This window comes from Phyllobates terribilis, unplaced genomic scaffold (genome assembly GCF_046119375.1).
Source record: "Phyllobates terribilis strain yellow unplaced genomic scaffold, ASM4611937v1 Scaffold_150__1_contigs__length_4496277, whole genome shotgun sequence".
NCBI lineage: Eukaryota > Metazoa > Chordata > Amphibia > Anura > Dendrobatidae > Phyllobates > Phyllobates terribilis.
In genome coordinates this window covers 2,349,451-2,376,503 of record NW_027362910.1, presented here as the reverse complement: position 1 = coordinate 2,376,503, position 27,053 = coordinate 2,349,451, and the positions used below count along the sequence as shown (strand labels likewise).

The following is a 27,053-nucleotide window of genomic DNA, read 5'->3' as shown; positions in this document are numbered from 1 at the left end:
AATAAGGGATGATTGTGGGATATACAGTACAGACCAAAAGATTGGACACACCTCATTTAAAGATTTTTCTGTATTTTCTTGACTATGAAAATTGTACTTTCACACTGAAGGCATCAAAACTATGAATTAACACATGTGGAATTATATACTTAACAAAAAAGTGTGAAACAACTGAAAATATGTCTTATATTCTAGGTTCTTCAAAGTAGCCACCTTTTGCTTTGATGACTGCTTTGCACACTCTTGGCATTCTCTTGATGAGCTTCAAGAGGTAGTCAACGGAAATGGTTTTCACTTCACAGATGTGCCCTGTCAGGTTTAATAAGTGGGATTTCTTGCCTTATAAATGGGGTTGGGACCATCAGTTGTGTTGTGCAGAAGTCTGGTGGATACACAGCTGATAGTCCTACTGAATAGACTGTTAGAATTTGTATTATGGCAAGAAAAAAGCAGCTAAGTAAAGAAAAACGAGTGGCCATCATTACTGTAAGAAGTGAAGATCAGTCAGTCCGAAAAATTGGGAAAACTTTGAAAGTGTCCCCAAGTGCAGTTGCAAAAACCATCAAGCGCTACAAAGAAACTGGCTCACATGAGGACCGCCCCAGGAAAGGAAGACCAAGAGTCACCTCTGCTTCTGACGATAAGTTTATCCGAGTCACCAGCCTCAGAAATCACAGGTTAACAGCAGCTCAGATTAGAGACCAGGTCAATGCCACACAGCGTTCTAGCAGCAGACACATCTCTACAACAACTGTTAAGAGGAGACTTTGTGCAGCAGGCCTTCATGGTAAAATAGCTGCTAGGAAACCACTGCTTAGGACAGGCAACAAGCAGAAGAGACTTGTTTGGGCTAAATAACACAAGGAATGGACATTAGATCAGTGGAAATCTGTGCTTTGGTCTGATGAGCCCAAATTTGAGAACTTTGGTTCCTACCACCGAGTCTTTGTGCGACGCAGAAAAGGTGAACGGATGGACCCTACATGCCTGGTTCCGACCGTGAAGCATGGAGAAGAGGTGTGATGGTGTGGGGGGGGCTTTGCTGGTGACACTGTTGGGGATTTATTCAAAATTGAAGGCATACTGAACCAGCATGGCTACCACAGCATCTTGCAGCGGCATGCTATTCCCTCCGGTTTGCGTTTAGTTGGACCATCATTTATTTTTCAACAGCACAATGACCCCAAACACACCTCCAGACTGTGTAAGGGCTATTTGACCAAGTAGGTGAGTGATGGGGTGCTACGCCAGATGACCTGGCCTCCACAGTCACCAGACCTGAACCCAATCGTGATGGTTTGGGGTGAGCTGGACTGCAGAGTGAAGGCAAAAGGGCCAACAAGTGCTAAGCATCTCTGGGTACTCCTTCAAGATTGTTGGAAAACCATTTCCGGTGACTACCTCTTGAAGCTCATCAAGAGAATGCCAAGAGTGTGCAAAGCAGTCATCAAAGCAAAAGGTGGCTACTTTGAAGAACCTAGAATATAAGACATATTTTCAGTTGTTTCACACTTTTTTGTTAAGTATATAATTCCACATGTGTTAATTCATAGCTTTGATGCCTTCAGTGTGAATGTACAATTTTCATAGTCAAGAAAATACAGAAAAATCTTTAAATGAGAAGGTGTGTCCAAACTTTTGGTCTGTACTGTATGTATATGGGGAATGTTTCCATGTGCCGTGAAGATGAATATGCACGTTGGAATTGTTTCTAATTGATTAATGTGCACAAGTTTGAACGATCTCTGATTACCAATGTTCTGGGATGGAGCTAATAAAGCACGGCAATACTCGCCTATAGAATAATAATATACCATTTATTATTTTTATTATTAGTATCTGTAACATACCTGGCGGCGACCTTGCATAGTGGCCCATCTCCCACTGTGCAAGAGCGCGCACTTGATCTCCAGTCCAGAATGTCTCTCTGGCTTTCCTCCATGCTGTCTGTTTGTGTCTGTTTCTGCTGCTTAAGGGCGGCGCCCGATCACTTCCTGCTTTTTGTACCTGCTGTGGGCCACACCCCTTGTGCGTCCTCAGCCTATTGCTGTCTGTCACCTGGTATATAACCCAGCTGCCCCAATCAATCCCTGCCTGAGCATTGTGTTTCATTCAGTGTGTGCTTGCACTCTGAAGGTGCCAGGTCCCGTTCTGTGTTCTCTTGTCTGCCTATCCTGGAGGCTGTATTTCCAGGCCTGTCTGAACACGCTCCTAGCCTGTTCCTCCCGCCTTCTAGGGGCCGATTACCTAGACCCGCTCCTGTATCTTGTCTGTCCTGTCTGAACACGCTCCTAGCCTGTTCCTCCTGCCTTCTAGGGGCCGATTACCTAGACCCGCTCCTGTATCTTGTCTGTCCTGTCTGTACACGCTCCTTGCCTGTTCGTCCCGCCCCTCTGGGGGCCGTATTCCCAGACCCGCTCCTGTATCCCGCTGCAGTGTCGGTCTCTTCCGTACACTCAGTTCCAGTCTGAACTCTCTCCTTTCCTTTACCTGTTTTGCCTCTATGTCCGTTCCTTTCCTTTTTCTGCAGAGTCTGAACTCGTACCTAGCTCCTGCTTGTTGTCTCTGTACTCCCGTTTGTGAGTTTGTGGTCCACTCGCTACTTCACTGCAAGTACCCTGTGGGTATCTGGCTCTGCCTTTCCCTTCCTGTCTGTTCCGTGTGAACAGAGCCCTGTCCCCCCTGCTCTGCCTTGCTCACCGCTCCGGCGGTTCTAGCTTGCTCTGACTCCCTTGCTCACCGCTCCGGCGGTTCTAGCCTGCTCTGACTCCTTTGCTCACCGCTCCGGCGGTTCTAGCTTGCTCTGACTCCCTTGCTCACCGCTCCAGCGGTTCTAGCCTGCTCTGACTCCTTTGCTCACCGCTCCGGCGGTTCTAGCCTGCTCTGACTCCTTTGCTCACCGCTCCGGCGGTTCTAGCCTGCTCTGACTCCTTTGCTCACCGCTCTGGCGGTTCTAGCCCGCTCTGCTCCCTCTTTCTCACTGCTCTGGCAGTCTCGTTCTGCTCTCTTCCTTTACCTCACTGCTCCTGCAGTCTCGCTCTGCTCCCTCTTCCTCACTGCTCCGGCAGTCTCGTTCTGCTCTCTTCCTTTACCTCACTGCTCCTGCAGTCTCGCTCTGCTCCCTCTTTCTCACTGCTCCGGCTGTCTCGTTCTGCTCTCTTCCTTTGCTCACTGCTCCGGCAGTCTCGCTCCGCTCTGACTCCTTTGCTCACTGCTCCGGCAGTCTCGCTCCGCTCTGACTCCTTTGCTCACTGCTCCAGGCGGTCTCGTCCTGCTCTGACTCCTTGCTCACTGCTCCGGCAGTCTCGCTCAGCTCTGACCCTTTGCTCACCGCTCCAGGTGGCCTTGTCCTGCTCTACTCTTGCTCACCGCTCCAGGCGGTCTTGTCCTGCCCTGCTCTCGCTCACCTCTCTGGGCGGCCTCACTCTGCTGTGTTTGTCCGCCACATCTGTGGTTCTGTTCCTGAGTCCCAGTGTGTACTGGGTTCTGTCCCGCCTGTGTTCCTACCTGCTAGTGCCTCCCTGTCTACACTCTAGCCGTGCTTGCCTGTACCCCCCTGCCTGCATACCCGCCTGCCTGCATACCAGTCGTGCCTGCCTATTCCCACCAGTCTGTGTGCCAGCCTAACCAGTCTGTTCCTGTATTCCCCTGTGTGGGTCAACAGCCGTGTCCGGGGTCTGTCCTGGAGTAGCACCTGGTCCCTCTGCTCGGTTCCTCCTTGGGGCACTGGCGTCGTATGCCGTCGTGTGACCCTGGTCGGATCGGGTGAATACCTAGTTACGCCCCTCCAGGCATTCACTCTCCGGCACGGTCCAGTGGAATCACTACTATCACACGCACACGCCGCTCAGCCCGGGCGTGTGCATTACAGTATCCAAATCTCACCCATCTATAAGGTTCAGATTGGATAGACTGCATGTTAAATACGGTGGAGATATGTATATTTTTAATACATTCTAATAAAAGTTACTTTTTAGCATAGTTAGTCCACCTCGGTCAGTAAATATCATTTATTTAGTGGATTTTTTCTTCTAGCTTATAGAGATTCTCAATAAGTGAATTGTTTGATCCAACCTTCAGCCTTCGTCTGTGATTCTGAGACTCCGTGCACACAGGCTCTATGGCATCACTACATCCCACCTGTAGTATGGAGCCTCAGTACTCACACTGCACAGACCGGAGCAGGGGGGGGGCTGTGATGGACTGTAAGGGCTTCCATACTGAGTGGGGGTCCTCATTTTGTGTAGCAGGCTGTGGTGGCCGTAATACTGTGTGAGGGGCTGTGGGGGCATCATATTGGGGGGGCTGTGGGTGCCATCATACAGTGTTGGTCATCATGCTGTGGGGGATCTGTGGGTGCCATCATATTGTGAGGGTCTGTGGGGGAGGCCATCATACTGTGTGGGAGCCCTCATACTGAGCTACATGGGTACACAGGAGAACAATTTCCTGGTGATGAGTCACATAAAGATAAGTAAGTGAGAAATACGGACTTTTGGTCTATCTGGTTGCAGACTTGAATTGATATGGTGTTGTGTGCCAGGAAGGAGACATGAGATAGCATGTTCTGAAGGAAAGCTAAGATATAATGGCAGTGGGAATCCTGATTACAGGCAGGGAGCATAGCGGAGACAAAGAGCAGGGCGAGGTATTTAGCTCAGGCCAGGAGGCCTACTTAAACGGTTGGGAACTTTGCCAAGGGGGAGCAGAAGTCCTAATTAAACGGGATTAAGTTAAGTAAGGATTCCTTATCTTAGACAAATAGAATTTAAGGAAACAATTGTCTATAGTAGACAGGAGGCTACAGTGTTTTCAAACTAGGACACGAGTTCTCCTATGGAGAGCTGAAGATGCAGTGCCTCAGCAAGAAGTGTGTGGCCCTCATCACATGAACTTTGATAGTATTAGGCTAAGTGCCCACGATGCAGAAATGCTCCGGATTTTTTCCTGAGCGTTTCTGCATCTCCCTGGCAGAAAAAACTCATGCAGATTGTACATGCGGATTGTACATGCGTTTTTCTTGCCAGGGACAAGCGGATTTGAAGCGTTTTTCAGGCTGTGTGCCCACTATGCGTTTTGCAAGCGTTTGTGCAGTGGAATTTCCGCAGCGTAAACGCTTAAAAAACGCTTGGTAATCCGCCCCTCATGGTCCCCAATGACAAGCCGCAATTTCAATGCCCATGCTGCGGATTTTTCCGCAGCGTTTATGCTGCGCTCAAAAATCAGCAGCATGTCCATTAATTTTGCGGACACGTAGTGTAATCGCCGCCATTGACTTGCATTGGACCGCGTGACATCCGCACCACTGCATCTACACAAGCGGATATCACACGGTTCGATGAGCAGATGGTACCCAGGTCTGGAGGAGAGGAGACTCTCCTCCAGACCCGGGTACCATAGAACCGGTAAAAAAAAGAATAAAATAAAAAATAAAGATTATATTCACCTTCTGGCGGCCCGCGCTGCACTCGTCCTCCTTTGCCGGCAGATCGCGAAGGACTGTAGGACCTGCGCTGACGTCATAGTTATGTGACGGCAGGTCCTAGTGCAGTGCACAGCGATCTCCCGGCTGCCAGAACGGAGCGAAGCAAGACTCCGGGGGTCATCAGAAGGTAACATTCTTTACGGGCACACTATATAAATCCATGTCGGTTGCATGGATTTATATAGTGTGACCATGTTGTCAAGCACTTTCCAGGTGATGCTAAAATCGCTTGGAAAGCGCTTGTCAACCCGCATGCGGAAATGCAAGTGAAGAACTGTTCACATCTGCATGTATTTGGCAGGAAAAACGCATGCACAATCTGCATGCGTTTTTTCTGCCAGGGAGATGCAGAAATTTTCTGCATCGTGGGCACATAGCCTCACATGAATTTGCGCATGCATTATATGAACGCAGGTGAATCCGCATGTGTTCAATGAACCATTCGGATTCGCCGCATTCAATCCATTGTAGTGATCTAATTTCTCTTGCAGAGACTAGCGACTCCGCAAGAGAAATTGACATGCTGTGGTCTGGAAAGATGCGCCGCATGTCAGTGTCCGCGGGTGATCCGCAGGTGCACGGAGACGCATAGTGGACATGGGATTTCTACAAATCCCATCCACTATGCTGTAACATCTGGCCACTGTGTCAAACCCACAGCGGCACGCAGCGTCAAACCCACAGCGGCTCCTGATCGTGTGCACATCTTGCTCAATAATGATTTTATGGACTGTTCTAGCTTGTAACAAAACTTATGTGCCACTACATGTAACCGGAAAATTCTTGACTCTGCATAGTGCAGAAGACGCATTCATAAAGTGTTGTGCCTGCTATCTGATGTATATACTTCTCATCAACGTCTTGTTAAATAAAGAAAAGTTTATTTTTGGACTTTGGCTTCTCTTATTCATCTCCATACCATCTGGCCCAGGCCTGCCAAGTACAACGACAGCATGAGATGTGCAGAGTCAGGAGCTATGACACTGCCAAATACAAATATACAGTACATGTATATATTTTCCTTTTGAGGTTGGGGGGGCCAATTACAGCTATTGCTGTGGGACCTGTGATTTCTATCTACACCACTGTGTTTCCTCAGGGAACTTACCAAGATGTGTGCTGAGCACCTTGAACCCCCAGGTGCTTCACAGAAGTTTATAACATGGAGCCGTGAAAATAAAAAAATGTAACTTTTTCCACAAAAATGATCGTTTAGCCCCAAATTTTTAATTTTCAAAAGGGTAAGAGGACAAAATGGAACCTAAAAACTGTTTTCAATTTCTTCTGAGTATGCCAATACCCCATATGTGGGGAGAATACAGTGTTTGGGCGCACGTCGGGGTTCAGAAGGGAAGGAGCACTGTGTGACTTTTTGAACACAAAATTGTCTGGAATCTACAGCGGACGCCATGTCGTATTTCGGGAGCCCCTGATGTGCCTAAATAGTGGAAACCCTCCACAATTGACTCCATGTTGAAAACTAGACCCCTCAAAGATTTTATCAAGGGGTATAGTGTACATTTTGAACCCAGAGGTACGACACAGAATTTGATAACATTAGGTCATCATATTGAATAAGTTGTCATTAGTCTTGAGCGCAAGTGCTCGCTACTTAAGTTTGCATCGGGTACTCGGGTATGCACCATGTATCGCGGGTGCTCAAGTCCCTGCCCCGCATGTTTCACGGTTGTTAGAAACCCAAAAAAACATGCGGGGATCGCTCGTGCATGGCAGGCGATCCCAGCAACGTTTTTTTGGGCTGCGAAACATATGGAGCAGAGACTCGAGCATGTCACTCGAGCACCCGCGATACTCAGTGCATTCCCGAGCACCTGATGCAAACTCAAGTAGCGAGCACTTGCGCTCAACATTGGTCGCCCTATCATCATCATTTTTTTTTCTTTACCTTTGAAAAAATCCCAACCCTAATACAGCCCTAACCCTAGCACAATCCTAACTCTAGAGTTTATTTTTTTACGCCGTTCCTCGTGCGGTATAACTGATTAGATGACTTTATTCTTTGGGTTGGTGTGATTACAGCGATACCAGATTCATATCGGGTTTTTATGATAGACAGCTGTCACACACTAAAAGACGCTTTTTTTTGCAAAGACTAGTGTTTGCATCTCCATATTTTGAGAGCTGTAATTTTTCGATATTTTGGCCGACAGAGTTATGTGACAGCTTGTTTTTTGTGGGACAAGTTGGCGTTTTTATTGGTACCATTTTCGGGCATGTGGAATTTTTTGATCGCTTTCTATTCCGATTCTTGGGAGGCAGAATAAACAAAAAACAGCAATTCCGGAATTGTTTTTTTTTTATGCCGCGCCGCATTTGGTAAAATTGATAAGGCAGCTTTATTCTACGGGTCAGTAAGTTTACAGCGGTATCACATTTTTATTTTTTTTATGTTTTGGCGCTTTTACACAATTAAAACTATTTTCTAGAAAAAATATTTTTTTTGTATCGCTTTATTCTGAGAGCTATAACTTTTTTATTTTTTCGGATGATGGGGCTTGTTTTTTGCGGGACAAGATGACGTTGCTTCATTTTTATTTTTTTTTACCGTGTTCACTAAATGGGTTAACTAGTGGGACAGTTTTATAGGTCAGGTCGTTCCGGATGCGGTGATACCAAATATGTGTACTTTTATTGTTTTTTTTTCATAATAAATAAATATTATGGGTACAATATATTTTTATTTTTTGGGGATTATTTTTTTCATTTTTTTTTTATATTTTCACTTTCCTACCCTTTTTTTTACTTTTACACATTGTCCCACTATGGGACTTTCACTTTTTGCAGCCTGATCGACTGTATAGCATAGAGAGCAGCAGCTCCCTATGTCATGCAGCCTGTCAGCACTGCGTATGACCAACGTAACTTCCTGGTGACCCGGATGCTGTCATGGCGACATCGGGTCATCATGACAACATCCGGGAGCCACCGCAGACATCGCTGGGGGCCACAGAGGAGGTGAGTACCAGCACTTACCTCCCTCCTTGCCCCTGCAATGCTGCGATCAATTTCGATTGCAGCAGTGTGGGAGTTAATGTGCTGGGAGCGGTGCGGGACTGCTCCCTGCATATATCACCGGGTGTCAGCTGTGACAATCAGCTGACACCCGGCAGCGATTGCCCTGCACCGCTTGTGTGCGGGCGCGATCGCATTATGCTTAAAAGTACATAGCTGGTCCATAAGTCCCAGGTCACAGCTACGTACTATTACTGATGTCGTCGGAAAGGGGTTAAAACAAATGTTTAACATATTGAAAAATAACAAAATGTATCCTATGCTTTTTGCATGTTTTTTTCTTTTTACAGGAATTGTTGGTGCCAATTTTCTTTTGAAACATGTTAATATCTTTTTTTTCTGTTTTTTTCTTGTAATATAAGGGCAGAAATAAACCCCATAAAACACTGTACATGGAGACTTTGGCATCAAATAATTTCTGTCTGCGATGTTTGTGCAAATAAAAAAGCTTTTATAAAAGTCTCAAATTTCTGTGTGTAAATCAGACATGAGATCTAACGTGATAGAAGATTACAGTCCGGGGAAGATGGGAAACATTCATACAGACGGCCAGTGGTGATGTAGTCAGTGACGGACTCTGGCCAAATATGTTTCAAGAGCTGTGGTAGAATATGAAGATTTCATCCTCATCATGAAGTAGTTATTTCTAATGTCACGTGTAATGAATATCTCCTGCAGTATTCCAGTGTCGGTAAATGAGACGAGAATTAGCGTTATGGAAGATGAGTCTATGTGAAACGTATTCAGCTGCCGACTCCGAGGAAGAAACTGCTTGTTGTCTATAGCATAAAATATATAGGTTTTATTAGTAGTTATAAAGAAGAAAGCTACATACTGTAAAATAATAAATCTCCTCATATGTTTCCCTTATTATCTAAAGTAATTGTATTATTACACAGAATTTTTATGATGTTACATTGGCTCATCTTCTTCTCATTCAGGTCTCTACAATACCGAATCCTCTCAGTGAAGATCTTCCATAGAAGAGAATTTTCCTGATTTACCCGTCAAAGATGCATATGGACAGAGACAAGATGGTGGAGAGGATATTACACCTCACCCTAGAGATCCTCTTCCGGCTTACTGGAGAGGTGAGAGATTCTGATGACGTCACATTACATCATTCTTATCTATGGGAATAACAGATGGACAGAACTGGAGAAGTGAGGACTCTGGAAATGTCTGTAGAGAGATTTATTAATGAGTCTCTCCATAACCAGGATTACACAGTAGTGAAGAAGACCTCTAGTGAACGCCGTCAGGACCCTGTGTCTGAGGGATGGGGAAGACCCCTGAGCCCAATCACAGGGCTTCCACCTCACCCCCTGATGCTTGAGGACATCAATGACCAGAAGATCCTAGAACTCACCTACAAGATGATTGAGCTGCTGACTGGAGAGGTGACACTGCTGGGAATGCTGGGACATTATACAGTAACGCTATGGAGGGATCGGGGGGATGACGGTATCATTGTATGTGTCGGGTTCCTATAAGGTGTCAGGATGTCGCCGTCTATTTCTCCATGGAGGAGTGGGAGTATTTAGAAGGACACAAAGATCTGTACAAGGACGTCATGATGGAGGTTCCCCAGCCCCTCACATCACTAGGTAGTAGACCGGACTAAATACACACGACCTATAATTATCTCTATGTAAAGAATGAATTCAGTCCTGTATGTGTTTCCTCCAGATCTATCCAGTAAGAGGACAACACCAGAGAGATGTCCCCGTCCTCTTCTTCCACAGGACCGTAAACAAGAAGACCCCAATGTTCCTCAGGATCATCAGGTAGATGGAGAGATGGTGTCATGAGATCTCCCCTATGATGTGTAGACGGCTGTGAAGGTCTTGTGCTCAGTCTTGTTTTATCCACCAGTATTATTATGGTTTATACTTGTGTAATGAGAACGGTGGAGATGGCAGGATTAGAGCTGATCATAGATGGGACTTCTCCATCTGTCTGTGACTTTTATAATATTTGTTTCAGGGTGAAGATCTGATCCATATTAATACTACAGAGACATATGTGAGGGGTGATGAGCGGTGTAAGGAGCAGATTCCTACATATGACTACCCAGGTGAGTAGTGACCACTAAACTCTGAGAAGTCACAGATTCTTCTCACTCACCGGCTGTGGCTGCTTTATCAGTCGTGTAGTCCGGCCGTATCACAATCGTGTGATCACCATTTTCCCACTAGACCACAACATTTTTCTCCATCCGAAAATATTCAATTTACTTTGTGTAATTGTGAAAGACCTTTTCTATAGAACTTACAACCTGGAGGATCCACCTACCCCCTGGGATTAGTAGATGCTGACCGTTACCTGCCCAGATCTGTAAACTACAAAGCCAAATGACAGCGTACGTAGAAAGTGCTGACAAGTGAGAAAATCACTTGAAGAAAAATATTCTGATGGACCTGTAAGAGAAAGCGGAGGGTAATGATGCTGTTGGCTTCCTAGATCCCTGATATCTTATTGGATGAATCTACCTTCTCTCCCTTCTGTGCTGCTGAATGTGCTCGTATGGTGCCTACAAGACCAGGTCCAGTCTTTCTGGCCAAACTTCTCTTTTATGATCGACAACATTAAATGTGCAGTGAGGGCCAAGTGTGAATTTCTGTACAATAACAACGGAGTTTCCCTTTATCCTGACTTTTCAATTTCTTTTTAAACCAACTAACTTCAAACAGGATCTTGATAAACTACATAAATACCATTACACCTGTGCGGTGATATGTCTCTAAGCTGTGCGTGGCTGATGGCTGTAATATACATCTAATCACACCGGCAGGAGATGTGGTGGCATGGCTCGAGCCCTGGTTTCATGGATTCACTCCACATCATAAATTCCATTATGTTTTCAATCCTAAAGAATTCAGATTCCTGCACAATCTCTCCTGAAATGGGGGCACTAATACTTTCTCTACTCTTCTGGTCTGGACTCATCATACCTCCAATGGTCCACCATAAATGAGTGCATCTCCGGTTTAGTGTTGGATTTCTCCCTTCATACATACGTTGTTGTTGGGGATGTTACATGTTTATATATTCTTTTTTTTACAAGTTCATTCTGTATGATAGTCTGATTGTGGTGGGATCGGCTGGCCTCACTTATGTGAGTCTTTAACACCCTGGTAGTCTTTCAAAAAGATCTCCATTGCCTCTTCCAAATGCCAGAGATCTAAATTTAAGACCCCTCAGCTCTGCAGTATTGTAAAAAACTTCACTTTAAATGTCTAATATTTCTTCTTGACACTCATGTGATAGAAAATATTGTCCCTTACAATAGTTTAGATTGCCAAGAGCCACCGAGCCCCAGACTCTAATTACCCCAGAGAGGTTTCTCCACTAGTTACTCATTTTTCTTTGATGGAGACTGTTGAGTTTGATCATTTCAGTAGATGTTTTATTGTCTATACTCACAGTTTTTGACTTCAGTAATCCTCTGATTTAACCCCTTCCCGCAGACAGTTTTTTGTTCCTAATCAGGCCCCATTTTTCAAATCTGACGTTTTGTCACTTTATGTGGTGATAATTTTGGAATTCTTCACAAAGGATAATAGGAAACAAATGGACCTTACAAATTATTTTCCAACTTCTCTTGAATCTGACAATCCCCTATATACGGTTGTACACTGCTGTCTGGGCACATGGCAGGGTAAGAAGGGAAGGAGCGCCATTTAGCTATTAGGAATGCAGATTTTCCTGGAATAGTTCGCAGACGCAATGTATTGGGGGCACTGTTCATGGTCACCTGGCAGCTCAAAAGATGGCCACCACAAACTGACTTGTCACTATCTACTCCATTTACAGATTTCACAAATTACTTTGCTCATCACCCTTTAACCCCTCTATATGGATCTGGACTTACACAGAGACCCCTAGGTTTGGACCACGGTGTTACCTGCTGTTCTGTGGAGTGAGATGGGAAGAAGAATAGTCAGGTAGCCGGATCAGAACCTGGAGGGCAGAGAAAATACAAGATCAGAAGACACGAGTAGTCAGTAAACGGGCCGAGGTCACACCAGGAAACAAATACACAAGCCGGGAGCTGAGCACAGAGGCCTGAACCAGAGGAGAACAAGGCTGGATCTGGCAGCTTCCGGCAATATGCTTCCAGCTTTAGTAGGGTGCGGTGCTTTCCAAATGGCTGAAGTAGGGAGCAGATTACTCCAGCTGGACAGCACACACACCCATACTGCCAGACTGGATGGTACTACTGGTCCCATTCACCCTAATCTTAGTGGCTGGACAGAGCCTGCGCCTTTTACTCCATATTTGGGAGGCAGAATGAACAAACAGCTGAACACGACGCTCTACTGGTTCATCCTATGAGGTTTTCTATTAGATGGTCCTGGTGAATAAGTGATTTTTTTTTTTATAGAACTTGCCTTTATTTACTGACAGTTTAAGTAGAAATGTTCAAAAATATAAAATTCAAGGATTTTTTATTAAAAAATAATAATTGGTTTTATTCTTGGCAGATGACTGTACCCGGAGATCAGAGGGACAGCTGACATCTTCAATTTTCAAATCAGACAGTTTTCAGATCCCACAGGATACAATTGAAGTGAATGACATTTCCCCAGATATCCCATCATCCCTTCACAGCAAAGATCTGTCATCTGATCCTTTGAAACAGGTCCTGTCTTCTGATTCATTACCGAGTACTAAGGAAAATCATAGTCACAAAATAAGCATTAAAAAACAAACTGATACTAAAGCAAAAAAGCCATTTTCACATTCAGAATATGGAAATAGTTTTCCTCTCAAAAAGTCTTTTCTTAAACATCAAAAAATTCACACAGTGAAGAATAGATTTTCTTGCTCCAAGTGTGGGAAATGTTTTAATCAGAAATCAGATCTTTTTAGGCATGAGGTAACTCACACAGGAGAGAAATCATTTTCCTGTTCAGAATGTGGGAAATGTTTTACAGAGAAATCCACTCTTATCAAACACCAGAGAACTCACACAGTGGAAAAGCCTTTTTCATGTTCAGATTGTGGGAAATGTTTTAACCAGAAATCTAGTTTTCTTAAGCACCAGAGAACTCACACAGTGGAAAAGCCTTTTCCATGTTCAGAATGTGGAAAATGTTTTAACCAGAAATCTAGTTTTCTTAAGCACCAGAGAACTCACACAGGGGAGAAGCCATTTTCATGTTCAGAATGTGTGAAATATTTTACAGCGAAATCAACTCTTATTGCACATCAGAAAACTCACACTGGGGAGAAGCCATTTTCTTGTTCAGAATGTGGGAAGTGTTTTGCAAAGAAATCAAATCTTATCAAGCATCACAAAACTCACACAGGGGAGAAGCCATTTTCATGTTCAGAATGTGTGAAATATTTTACAGCGAAATCAACTCTTATTGCACACCAGAGAACTCACACAGGGGAGAAGCCATTTTCATGTTCAGAATGTGGGAAATATTTTACAGAGAAATCAAATCTTATCAAGCATCACAAAACTCACACAGGTGAGAAGCCTTTTACATGTTCAGAATGTGGGAAATGTTTTACAGAGAAATCAACTCTTATCAAACACCAGAGAACTCACACAGGGGAGAAGCCTTTTTCATGTTCAGAATGTGGGAAATGTTTTACAGAGAAATCAACTCTTATCAAACATCAGAGAACTCACACAGGTGAGAAGCCTGTTTCTTGTTCAGAATGTGTGAAATATTTTACAGAGAAATCAACTCTTATTGCACATCAGAGAACTCACACAGGGGACAAGCCATTTTCATGTTCAGAATGTGGGAAATATTTTACAGAGAAATCAAATCTTATCAAGCATCACAAAACTCACACAGGTGAGAAGCCTTTTTCATGTTCAGAATGTGGGAAATGTTTTACAGAGAAATCAACTCTTATTGCACATCAGAGAACTCACACAGGGGAGAAGCCATTTTCTTGTTCAGAATGTGGGAAATGTTTTGCAAAGAAATCAAAGCTTATCACACATCAGAGAACTCACACAGGAGACAAGCCTTTTCCATGTTCAGAATGTGGAAAATGTTTTACAGAGAAATCAACTCTTATTGTACACCAGAGAACTCACACAGGAGAGAAGCCATTTTCATGTTCAGAATGTGGGAAACGTTTTACAGCGAAATCAACTCTTATCAAACATCACAAAACTCACACAGGGGAGAAGCCTTTTACATGTTCAGAATGTGGGAAATGTTTTACTGCGAAATCAACTCTTATCAAACATCAGAGAACTCACACAGGGGTGAAGCCTTTTCTGTGTTCAGAATATGGAAAATGTTTTAACCACAAATCTGATTTTGATAAGCTCCAGAGAACCCACACAGGGGAGAAGCCGGAAATGTTTTGTACAGAAATCACATGTTAATAAACATCATAGAATTCACACAGGGGAGAAGCCTTTTTCATGTTCAGATTGTGGGAAATATTTTAACCAGAAAGCGCATCTTAATAACCACCAGAGAACCCACACAGGGGAGAATGCCACAACTACACCCAACTAGTCTCTGTACAGACAAGTAAGGCCCTAGCTGCACAACTAAAAACACCACCACAGACCTAACTCCCTAATAAGCCGTTGAGGAGTTTCTTATACCTCCTGAGGAACCAGAGGGGAGGCTGCAACACACTATCAACAAGGGGAAAGTAAAGTATGAAGACCCATGACCTAGGACACAAACCCAGCTTTCTGACACTAGGCACTAAATTGTGACCCAAAATCCTTTACTAATCTTCAGATTTCATGAGGCCTTGCACACAGTCAAGGCACCTAGTGCCAGAGGCAGCGAAACCACCCCAAAACACATTTGAACCTCCACCATATTTAACTATATGGGTTGTAAATTTATTGATTATGCTGCGCACCTTGGACAAAGGAACATGCGGATCCCTAAAGATGGACTTATAACCTTGAAATTGTTGATATTTTTCAACAATTTTGGTTCTCAAATCCTCAGACAGTTCTCGTCTCCTCTTTCTGTTTTCTCCATGCTTAGTGTGGCACACATATGCACACAATGCAAAGATTGAATCAACTTCTCCCTTTTTTATCTGGTTTTAGTTGTGATTTTCATATTGCCCACACCTGTTACTTGCCACAATTGCGTTTGAACAAGCTTCACATTCACTTGAAACAAAGTTGTTTACCCACAATTTAGGCAAGGTGCCAACAATTTTTTCCAGCCTATTTTGTGCAAGATTATGTTTAATTTGCCTTTTTTTCTCTGTTTTCTTGTGTTGTTCCAATACACGCAAAGGAAATAAACGTGTAGAACAAAACATGTAATTGCAATAATTTTCTGGGAGAATTACTTCATTTTCTGGAACAATTTCAAGGGATCCAACACTTTTCACCATGACTTGTTTTTGTTGCCTTTTTAACTTGTTGCAGCATTTCATCCTCTACGTGTTCAGCTATATTAGGAGGCTTGTAGCAAACTCCAGTTAGCAGCTTTCCATTATTGCCACGTCCATGTACATTTACCCAGACTGATTCTACATTAGGAATGTAAAACTCACAACATGAAAACTTTGACAAAGTCGTGGGCCAACCAGTATACAGTATAATGGGCCCCACATGCTCCTCCATACATAAGAAACAAGAGGAAAAAACTTCAAGTCAGAGTCCCATATAATAGTGAAAAAATTACAAAATGTTATTAATTATAATTTATACAGGAAAAAAATATGAATCGCAGAAACAGAGACAGTTAATAGTAAAACAATGGAGGAGCACTAATGAAGAGCATGAGACAAATTAACATGATTCTTTTCTGATGTAAATACAGTGCAGACCAAAAGTTTGGACACACCTCATTTAAAGATTTTCTGTATTTTCATGACTATGAAAATTGTACATTCACACTGAAGGCATCAAAACTATAAATTAACACATGTGGAATTATATACTTAACAAAAAAAGTGTGAAACAACTGAAAATATGTCTTATATTCTAGGTTCTTCAAAGTAGCCACCTTTTGCTTTGATGACTGCTTTGCACACTCTTGGCATTCTCTTGATGAGCTTCAAGAGGTAGTCACCGGAAATATCGGTTTCATTTACCGCCGCTTCAATACCTAGGACGTGTTCACATATTCTTGTCTTAAGTTATCTAGTTGTGAGCCTTCCATAGATTTTAGGACAGCGGCATGTCGCATAATAGACCACCGCTTTAGAGGTACAAGTTATCTGTTTGGTGATGTAATAGGTCCTAGAGCCCTAGGAATCTCTGAAAGAGTTAGCATGTTCGACATTAGGACACGCCACAGATCAACCACATGGTACACATCCATTTACTGGAGGTGGTCTTTTCAAAAAAAATTAGGGGGAGTGGTAGGATAATAGTGGCTTCTCATAAGATGATCACGGAGATGTTTTGCCTTTCTGAAGGTGATTTGCTGTCTCTCTGGTAGATATTTTGCCATTATGGGGTCAGCCATTAAGATGGGCCTTGATTTGTTAAGACAGTCATGTAATTCTGTAGCTTTAGAGTTGAATGTTGTAATGAACCGTAACAAGTGATGAGCCAGCATGCTCGCAACTGCTCGCCCGAGCATCTCACTGCTCGCAACTGCTCGCCCGAGCATCTCACTGCTCGCAACTGCTCGCCCGAGCATCTCACTGCTCGGCGCTCGCCGAGTATATCCAGGGTTCCTCGGTGGGAGCTCGGGTCCCCTCCCTGCATGTTTGGCGCTCTTTAGAGTGCCAATCAACATGCAGGGATTGTCTGCCACACACTGTAAAGCCGCAGCCATGTTGGTTGTGGCATTACAGTGATTGGCTGGCCACACAGGGTCATCAGGTCTATATCAGACCTAGCGCCACCATGCTAGGCAGGCAGGGTATATAGCAGACTGCAGTGCACATAGCAAGAGGATCCATTCCAGTTCAGCCTGTTGCAGTTCCCTACAGGAAGTGGTGGAGGTGGAGCCTGCAGTGAGCTGTGTGCCGTGTGCTGTCTGGACTGTGTGGCTGCGTTTGGAGAGAGCTCCTGGGAAGGGAGGTTTTTTTTTCCATCTGGGACTTTTTGTCTGCCCCCTTCCCAGGAAACAAGGCTCAGAGTGGGACTGGCCTCCGGGGCTGGGCCCCCGGCTCCCACCTCCCGGTCCAAGCTGGCGGGGGGTGGGAGGAACACCAAGCCGGCTAAGGCTACAAGATCTGGCCAAGACAGCAGGGGTTCCAGCATGAGGACCCGGAGGACCCCCGAGGCTACGACCGCGGCGGCTCCTCCCTCCGGAGGTAGGTCGAGTACGAGCGGAGGTGCTGCAGCGGTGCCCCCTGATTGGGGTACCAAGGCGTCGAGGGAGGCAACCGTCACCTATGCCTCCCGTATACATGCGCACCTCTGCGAGTATGAGGACGCCACAAAGAAGCTAAGTTCCCTCTGGGGGGAGTTGAGGGTGGCTCAGGAGAGGTCCGTGAGGGCCTCTGGCAGTAAGAAGCCTGAGCTATCCGCCGCGGTCCGGAAGATCAAGCGGGCCATTCAAGACCTGGAAGACCGCAGGAGCACCATACTGGCGGGCAGTGGACCCTTCATGGAGAAGCTGCTTAATGATGACCGGTTCAGAGCCATGACCGGTGGGGCTCTGGAGGGGTCGCAGGGCCCCAGCCAGGTGGTGGAGGAGGGGGAAGAAGAGGTATGCGTGGAGGAGGTCGCACCCTACCCACCGCCTGGTGGCCTGGTAAGTGATCTCCAGGCATCGCATAGCGGGATAGCCCCTGAGCAGATGGCTCTCCCGTCTGATTCTAGCCCTTCAGAGGGCAGCGGGAGCGAGGGGGAGGATGAGGAGGATGGGAGTAGCAGCAGTGAGGGGGGCTGCCTTATCATGCAGCAGATCCAGCAGATCGAGTCCCCGGTACGTTTTGGTCAGCTTACGTTCGGGGATGAGATCTGCGAGGATGAGGCACCCGGGAGGGGGACGAAGAGAAAAGCAAAAAAAAAAAAAGAAAACATCTATTGCACATAAATTTGTGTTTGTCCCCCTCTCTGGGGCCCCCCTGACCCGTTGTGCGGCACCCGCCACCCACCCCGGCTTGGACTCTGTTGTGGGTCCACAGCGAGGGAGCGGGGAGAACATAGGCCATGGCACGCAGAGCGCTGTCTCTGTTTGTGGTAATGGAGGCAGTGGGGCGGAGGTGTCTGATATGGAGCATGGCACGGAGGGCGGCCCGACGGTGGGTGTGATCTATGGTGGTGCTCAGGCTGGATCCCCTGTAAAAGGGAGGTCTGGCCTGGCACCTGGTGCGCCTGCTGGCGTGCAGGGGGCGGCTTGTACATCTGCCGCTGCCTCCTGCTCTGCTGGCGGCGCACCGACAGCCGGGGCCGCATCTCCGGCGGCGTGTGCTGGGGTTTCTGGGTCCCTCACGCACGGATCCACTAAATCTGGATCACTTTCAGGGACCCAGAGACCTGGCAAGGTGAAGGGCGCGGGGCCTGCCGCTCCGGCAGAGCCGGCTCATAAAGGAAAGGTGGGGCTTGCTCCCCTGGCAAAATCCGTGGCGAGGTCGGGGCCCCCTGCGCAGGGGCCCAGGGGGAGTGGCCTAGCCTGGGGCCGGCCGCCGGAGCTGGGGTGGCCAGGCTTTTTGTCGTAAAGGGTGTGACGGTAGGGGGTGCTATGCCCCTGAGAGCTGGTGCCGCTGGTCCAGGGGCCCCTGTGAGTAGACCCGGTTCAGGGTCGGCTTCGGGGGTCTCGGCGCGGCCGGCTTCGGGGGGCGTGGCCTCCCAGCCGTCCACAGCACCAGTGGGAGTGGCCTCTGGGGCCCCCACCGTGCTGCCTGGTGTGGGGGGCGTGGCCTCCCTGTCATCCACGGCACCGGTGGGAGTGGCCTCTGGGGCCCCCACTGTGCTGCCTGGTGCGGGGGGCGTGGCCTCCCTGTCACCCACGGCACCAGTGGGAGTGGCCTCTGGGGCCCCCACTGTGCTGCCTGGTGCAGGGGGCGTGTCCTCGCGGGTAAATCCCGCACAAGTGGGCGTGGCTTCATCCGAAAAGGGGCGGGGCTTAGCGCCGGCAGCTGCTGGGAGCAGTAGTGCCACAGCTGTGGCTAAAAATGGAGGTGGTGCCTGCCTGCCAGTGTCCTCTGTGCCCACGGGCTTATCTGGGGCAGGGGCGCCGGCAAAAATAGCTGCAGCACCAGGCTCCCAAAACCCCCCGGCAGGGAAGGTGCTGCCAGCAGGTGGCAGCAGTAGTAATGCTGTTGGAAAACCTGCTGGCAGAAAGTGTGTGGAGAAAAAAAACAACTGTGACCCCAGTGTGCATGTGAGTGGGAGTGGGGCAAGTGGGGTGACTGTCGGTATGGATGTGTCTGTGGTGGAGGAAGTGAGTGCTGGTGTGTCTGTTGCTAGTGGGGGGAGTGGGGGTGGGGCTGGTCCATCTGCCCCCCTGGCTGCTGGTCCCCGGAGTTTTGCGGGGGTAGTAGCTGGGGCCTCGGGGTCTTCTCGGGGGGCTTCCTCACCTCTGGACCTCAGGGACGGTGACTTGCGACGCCGTTTCCTGGAGGCCCTCAAGAAGGGAGAACGGACGATCCAGGTAGAGGGAAGAGAGGTGGACCTGGCCTTTTGGCTAGATAGACATGGCCTGGCCGCCTTCCAAGATAAAAAGGAGGGGGAGACAGCGTGGTCCCTCCCGACAGCCGGGCAGGGGGTGGCCAGGAGGAATGTAGTTCGTCTTCGGTGGAGGGGCAGTGAAGCGTGCCCGCCAAGAGCAAGGGTCGTGGAGCTCCTCCTGAAGATGAACTTCAGGGCGACTGACATCTTTGCCCTGATCCATCCTTTTGGTACCCCCATTTTCGACATCAGTTTTGTTCGGCCGGAGGGACTAGAGCTTTTTTGGTCGAATTTTGAACTGGTGAAGGGGGAGCCCGGCTGGCGAGACTTTGCCGTGCAGGCGGTGTCTCGCCAAAATGGAGTAAAGAGAGTGACCGTTCTAACTAATAACGAGTCGCTCTCTGGGGTCGATATTATGACGTGGCTTTCCCGCTATGGGGAGGTCACGGACGTCCCAAAAAAGAACAGGGACGAGTTTGGCATCTGGTCAGGGGGCTGGACCTTCATGATGAGGTTGAAGGTCTCAGGCGGTACTGTCACCCACATCCCCTCCTCAGCATTCCTGGGGAGGGACAGGATCCTGATCTTCTACCAGGGGCAACCAAAGGTCTGCCACAGGTGCGGTGATCCCCGCCACTTCAGCGCGGGCTGCAAGGTGCAGAAATGTGCCTTGTGTGGCGGGGTAGGTCATCTTGCCGCGGCCTGTGGTGACATTAGGTGTCACCTGTGTGGTGACCTAGGTCACCCGTACAGCCGCTGCCCCCGCTCCTTTTCTAACACCATCTCTGGTCAGGCGGGGGAGAGCCATGGGGGGGTCCCCAGCGGTGCATCCTCTGCTGGAGCCGGAGGTGGGGGCGGGAGAGGAGCTGAGGGGCCGCTGAAGGAAGGCGTGGCCAGTACATCTGCCCACCAGTGGCATCAGGTGAGGCGCCGTGGGGGTAGGGGGCAGGATAAGCCCCAGGCGACTGGGGTGATGTCTGTACCCTCCTCGGAAGCGGCAGCCGGTGCCCCTGAGGCCCTGGGGGAGGAGGCGGTGAGCGAGGAGATCAGGAGGATGGAGAGGGAGGAGGTGGCTGCTTCTGATGACTCCTCCCAGTATGAAAGTCTGGACGAGGAGGTGGTGGAGCAGCCTAAATCAAAGGGTGACAATAAGACCAGTAAGAGTCGGAGGAGGAACCGAAAAGGGGCAAAAACATCTAAGGCCCCCCCCCTGGCCACTAAGGTGCCTACGGAAGGGCTCACCGGCTCCCCTCTGATCCCCCTCTCCAACCGGTTCCATGCCCTTGATGACTGCTGTGTCGGAGGTCGGGGGTGAGGGACCGGCGGTAACATCTGAGGTGCCTTCAGGGAGCGGCGGGGTCCGTCCTCCGGAGGGCTCACTTTCCTCTGGGGGGGGGACTGCCCTGGGGTCCAGGGGTGAGGAACCCGGTAAGACTGGGAAGGTGGTGACGGGTGCTATGGACACCTCGGTGTCACTAAAGAGGAGGGGAGAGTCTGGCTCCTCCTCTGAGGGTGAAAAAGGTAAATTGAGGGGTGCGGTTAAAAATAAGGCCGTCTAACTCAATCACCCATGATGGCGGAACCTACCCCGTTGACTCTGGCGTCGATTAATGTCGCCAGTATAAAGTCAGATGCGGCCAGATTTATGGCCTTTGATTTTTTCAACCGAGTTGAGGCTGACATTTTATTTTTGCAGGAGACCAGACTAACGGACATGGGGGCCATTTACAAAGCAAGGAGGGAGTGGAGGTGCGGGCCCTCATACTGGTCTCTTGCGGCCGAGCCGTATAGCGGGGTAGCGGTCCTTTTTAAGGCCGCTTCGGTGGAATGCAGACGGGTGATCGAGGTAGAAATGGGGAGGTGCTTGGTCCTTGACGTCTTCATGGGGGGACAGGAGCTCCGGCTCATTAACATCTATGGTCCACAGTCAGAGTGGGACCGTAAATGTCTCTTCCTGAAGATCAAGCCCTATCTTTTTACCAGCCGGCAGGTGGTCTTCGGTGGGGACTTTAATACTATAACCAGATCCCGTGATAGGGGAGGCCCCGGAGACCGAAGGCTGGCTTTTGATAGTAATACCCTTAACAGCATAGCAAGCGAAGCTCGCCTGGTGGATGTCCACATCCGGCACACCCCAGGTCACGGGGGTTTCACCTTTCATAGGGGTAGTTGTAGGTCTAGGATAGATAGGTTTTTTTTAAAGGAGGAAGCCGTCTCTTCTGCAGTGTCCGCTGTTGAGGTGGAATTCTCCGATCACTGTTTCATTTCCTTTTCTTTGAATGTTGCAGAGACTCCCCGGATAGGGAGAGGCCTATGGAAGCTGAATTCGTCCCTGTTGGAAGAAGCGGATGTGAGACAATCCTTTGAGGAATTTCTTCAGAGCCAGGTGCCTCTCTTGGGTCTCTGTAGCAGTAAGTCTGAGTGGTGGGAGATCTTCAAAACAAGGGTTGCGGGGTTCTTCCGTCAGCTTTCGAGCCTCAGAGGCCTGAACAGGTACCGCCTGTATCGGGAGCTGGGGAGGAAACTCGAGCAGCTCGTCTCGACTGGAGGGGACCGTGAGGAAATCTCCAGGGTGAAGGCCTTGCTCAAGGGGTGCCAGTATGATAGGCACACATCCTTAGTTTTTGAGAGGGATTTCGGGAGGTACCGCTCGCCCGACCCCTACAGGAACTGCAGGATGTCAGTGAGTTGCAAGATGGTAGCAGGACTGATCGACAGTACGGGTTCCCTGAACAGATCCAAATCAGGGATCCTGGAGGTGGTCAGATCCTTCTACTCGCATCTCTTGGGAAGGAGGGATCCAGATCGGGATGAGATGTCGGCTTTCCTGGCTGAAACCATCCCTGAACCAGGGGATGACCCCTCTCTTCATGGTTTGGCAGAAGCAATCAGGGAAGAGGAAGTGAGACGGGCCATTGATGGGCTCCGGCCCAAAAAATCGCCCGGTCCGGATGGCTTAACATCCGAGTTTTACAGGACTTTTAGGGACTCTTTGGTCCCCCTCATGACTGAGGTTTTTAATGAATGTCTCTCCTCGGACATTCTTCCCGGTTCAATGAGGAAGTCCGCCCTGATTATCCTGTCAAAGGGTAAAGACTCGTCCCGTATTGAGAATTGGCGTCCCATAGCGCTTCTCAATACGGACTGAAAGGTTCTGGCAAAGGTGCTTTTCAATCGGTTGGTGAAGTTTGCACCCCGGCTCCTTTCGGGGGCCCAGCACTGCTCTGTTCCAGGCCGCAGTACTTTTAGTGCTGTGCTCGGTGTCCGAGAGGCAGTGGAGCAGGGCAGGGCAGGTCTCTGGAAGGGGTACTTGCTGTCCTTAGACCAGGCGAAGGCCTTTGACCGGGTTAACCATGAGTACCTCTGGTCCGTCCTTCTGAGGTACGGTCTGCCCGGGAGGTTTGTTGATTGGTTGAGAGTATTATACAATGGGGCAGAGACTTTTCCGCTTGTGAACGGTTGGGTCGGACCCCTTTTTGAGGTGAGGTCTGGTGTCCGCCAGGGCTGTCCTCTGAGCCCACTGTTATACGTGTTCGCGATCGACCCCTTTTTAAGGAGAGTGGAACGCGGACCGTTGGTGGGAGTCGGGATGGACCGGGCGGAGCCAGAGGCCACCTTGAGGGTAGTGGCGTACGCCGACGACGTTTCCCTCTTTGTATCCTCGAGAGAGGAGGCGGACTGGGTCATGTCTGAAGTTGAGCGCTACTCGGTGGCTTCTGGGTCCATGATCAACCGGGATAAGTGTGAGAGTCTCTGGCTGGGAGGGGGAGATCCAAGTTTCGATCTCCCGGACACCCTCCCAGGGCCTCAGGCCACAGCAAAAATTTTAGGCATCAGTTTCGGCCCGGGGGACTATCCCCAGCAAAACTGGGAGGGCAGACTTAAGATTGCCGCCCAGAAGGTGGATCAGTGGAAGGGTTGGTCCTTGACCCTGAGGGAAAGGGTTAACCTGGCCAAGGGGTATTTGCTCCCTTTATTAATATACCTGGGCAGCGTCTGCATCTTGCCAGAACATCTTTGGACACGGGTCTACAGCCTGTTCTTCCAACTATTATGGGGGAATAGGCTGAACCTGATCAAGAGGGAGGTCACGTACCGCACGAGGAGACTAGGAGGGTTGGGTATGGTCAACCCGGTGGTGTTTCTAGTAAACACCTTTCTTAAGGCAAACATCGCCAACCTCTGGTTAGAGAGGGCTCCTCCGTGGGTATTCTCCTGTAGGGGGTGGTTTCGGCCTTTCTTCCAGGAATGGGAGACAGGAGGGCGGGTGAAGGACCTTCGCACGCCTCATGGGCATCTTCCGGCTTATGCTACCCTGGTTGTGAAGGCGATCCGCCGGTGGGGTCTGGGAGTGTGGGAGATCAGGACCTTGTCAAGGAGGTTACTTGACAATAGGGTTCTGTTGACCCACTTCCAGAAGCCCCTGGCCCTCAAGGATTGCCCAAGCCGGGATCTGGAGGTGGGGCTCGGGTTATTAAACTCTAAGCGGATCCCCTTGAAGTTTTGGGACTTGACTTGGCGCTGCTTCCATGGGAGACTGTATGTGAGGGGCAACCTGAAGTACAGGAACTCTGATGACCGGGATTGTCCCCGCGAGGAGTGTGGCGGCATGCTTGAAAGCATGGAGCACTTCCTGCTTCAATGTCCCTTTAATACAGAGGTCTACAGTAGGGTGGGTGCTTCCATTGGCTGGCCTATGCTGGCAGGCCTTTCCTATGCGGAGTGGGCCTATGGGGCATTCAGGTCCCTTGGTGGCCGAGATCGGGGCACTGTCTTCTTAGTTAGTTTAGTGACTAGGTTTTACACGTGGAATGCACGGTGTTTAGTGTCCACCCAGCATAAAGTCCTCCCCCGGGAAGAGGTGATTAGGAACATCCTGGGTGACCTGGCAAAAGTGCGCTCGCTGGAGTATGAGAGGCTGGGTGCAGGGAGGGCTTCCCTTCTATGGAGGGGGTTCTCATTTAATGTGCCCTAGGGAGAGTTAGGGTATGTGTGTCAGTGATAGGGTTAGTTTAGTCCTTTCTATATTTTATATTTATTTGTAGGGTCAGGTGGATGTGTAGGGTCAGGGAGGGACAGGTAGGGACAGTCTTTAGGGATAGGTAGTTAGCATTAGGTTGGTAGTGACGGTCAGAGAGGGACAGGTAGGGACAGGTAGGGATAGATTGGTAGGGCGGTAGGGACAGGTTTTTCTTTTTCTTTAATAGGGAGGGACAGGGTGTTTGTGTGCTAGATTAGGGTGAGAACCTCGGTAGTCTCCAGTTTCCTGGTGGTGGGCTGCTCCCCTCACATTATAGTTTTTTGTTTTACGGTATTGGAAACCCGAATATAGGGCTTGCAAGTACTGAACTTGGGTCTGACTTTTGTTCATGGTTATGGTCATTTGTTTATATTGTGCTATTGTTATGTTGTGTTTGCTTTGGTTATGTTGAGTACTGTATATACATGTATAGTTTTGTGTATTGTATGTATGTGTAATTTGCGCACGGGGGGGTTTAGTGTAGGTTGGGTGGGGGGTTTCAGGGGGGGAGGGGGAGGGGTTTTTGGGAGAATGGACGTCCTACGGGATGCGGGAAAAAGGACCCGTTATTTGTGGGCCACAAACTTTCGTGGGACCTAAAAAGAGATGCTGTGATAAGGCCACAGACTTTCGTGGGACCTTGGGTGTTTTAAAAAATGGTGGTGGGGAAAAAAAAAAAAAAATAATAATATAAAAAACTACAAAAAAAAGGTTTGCTGTGTATTAAGTTTTGTTTCGGCCAGGTGGCCTATTTCTTTGTTTTTGGCAGTGGGCCAGTTTGTTGTTTTGTTTTGGGGGTTTAGGTATGAATGTGGAGTGAATGTTGGAAGGGGATATTTTTGGAAAAAAAGGTTTAAGGTCTTCCCTTGCTGGGGGGATTTTGGGAAATGGACTTTATGTTATGAACATTGTAGGACATTTTTGCTTTGCTTTATAATTTATACTGGACATTATAATTTTGGATTTGTTTGTGTTTCGTTGGGGTTTGTGTCTTGGTTCTTTGTGTAGTGTGTTTTTATGGTTTGTTTTATATTTTTATAATAAAAGAGCTCCAGTTCAGCCTTTTGCAGCTTCTTTCAGGAAGTGGTGGAGGTGGAGCCTGCAGCGAGCTGTGCTGAGTGTGCTTCCTGGACTGTGTGCTGCTGTGGAGAGAGCTCCTGGGAAGGGAGGTTTTTTTTTTTTTTCCATCTGGGACTTTTTGTCTGCCCCCTTCCCAGGAAACAAGGCTCATAGTGGGACTGGCCTCCGGGGCTGGGCCCCCGGCTCCCACCTCCCGGTCCAAGCTGGCGGGGGGTGGGAGGAACACCAAGCCGGCTAAGGCGACAAGATCTGGCCAAGACAGCAGGGGTTCCAGCATGAGGACCCGGAGGACCCCCGAGGCTGCGACCGCGGCGGCTCCTCCCTCCGGAGGTAGGTCGAGTACCAGCGGAGGTGCTGCAGCGGTGCCCCCTGATTGGGGTACCAAGGCGGCGAGGGAGGCAACCGTCACCTATGCCTCCCGTATACATGCGCACCTCTGTGAATATGAGGACGCTACAAAAAAGCTAAGTTCCCTCTGGGGGGAGTTGAGGGTGGCTCAGGAGAGGTCCGTGAGGGCCTCTGGCAGTAAGAAGCCTGAGCTATCCGCCGCGGTCCGGAAGATCAAGCGGGCCATACAAGACCTGGAGGACCGCAGGAGCACCATCATGGCGGGCAGCGGACCCTTTAAGGAAAAGTTGCAGAATGATAGCCGGTTCAGAGCCATGACCGGTGGGGCTCTGGAGGGGTCGCAGGGCCCCAGCCAGGTGGTGGTGGAGGAGGAAGAGGTATGCGTGGAGGAGGCTGCACCCTACCCACTGCCTGGTGGCCTGGTAAGTGATCTCCAGGCATCGCATAGCGGGATAGCCCCTGAGCAGATGGCTCTCCCGTCTGATTCTAGCCCTTCAGAGGGCAGCGGGAGCGAGGGGGAGGATGAGGAGGATGGGAGCAGTAGCAGT

The 27,053-nt window shown here is 48.7% G+C and overlaps 2 protein-coding genes across 2 annotated transcripts in view; both read left to right on the top strand.

Moving 5' to 3' along the window:
- Positions 1–27,053, top strand: part of LOC141206936 (uncharacterized) — a 266,238-nt gene that overhangs the window by 3,914 nt on the left and 235,271 nt on the right. Inside the window, exons 2-3 of the mRNA XM_073664304.1 lie at positions 9,460–9,609; positions 9,739–9,918. Of these exons, the coding sequence (XP_073520405.1) occupies positions 9,532–9,609; positions 9,739–9,918 (258 nt within the window). The 5' untranslated portion in view covers positions 9,460–9,531. The remainder of the gene's footprint in view (positions 1–9,459; positions 9,610–9,738; positions 9,919–27,053) is intronic.
- LOC141206933 (uncharacterized) lies at positions 9,978–15,793 on the top strand. The gene is made up of 4 exons (XM_073664299.1): positions 9,978–10,125; positions 10,208–10,305; positions 10,505–10,595; positions 13,006–15,793. The coding sequence occupies exons 1-4, from the start codon at positions 9,993–9,995 to the stop codon at positions 14,880–14,882; spliced, it is 2,199 nt and encodes a 732-aa protein (XP_073520400.1). The 5' UTR covers positions 9,978–9,992; the 3' UTR covers positions 14,883–15,793.

Coding starts and splice junctions, on each gene's coding strand:
- LOC141206933 (XM_073664299.1), top strand. CDS start 9,993: ATGTGTCGGGTTCCTATAAGGTGTCAGGATGTCGCCGTCTATTTCTCC. Junction 10,126..10,207: donor CCAGCCCCTCACATCACTAG/GTAGTAGACCGG, acceptor TGTTTCCTCCAG/ATCTATCCAGTAAGAGGACA. Junction 10,596..13,005: donor TCCTACATATGACTACCCAG/GTGAGTAGTGAC, acceptor TATTCTTGGCAG/ATGACTGTACCCGGAGATCA.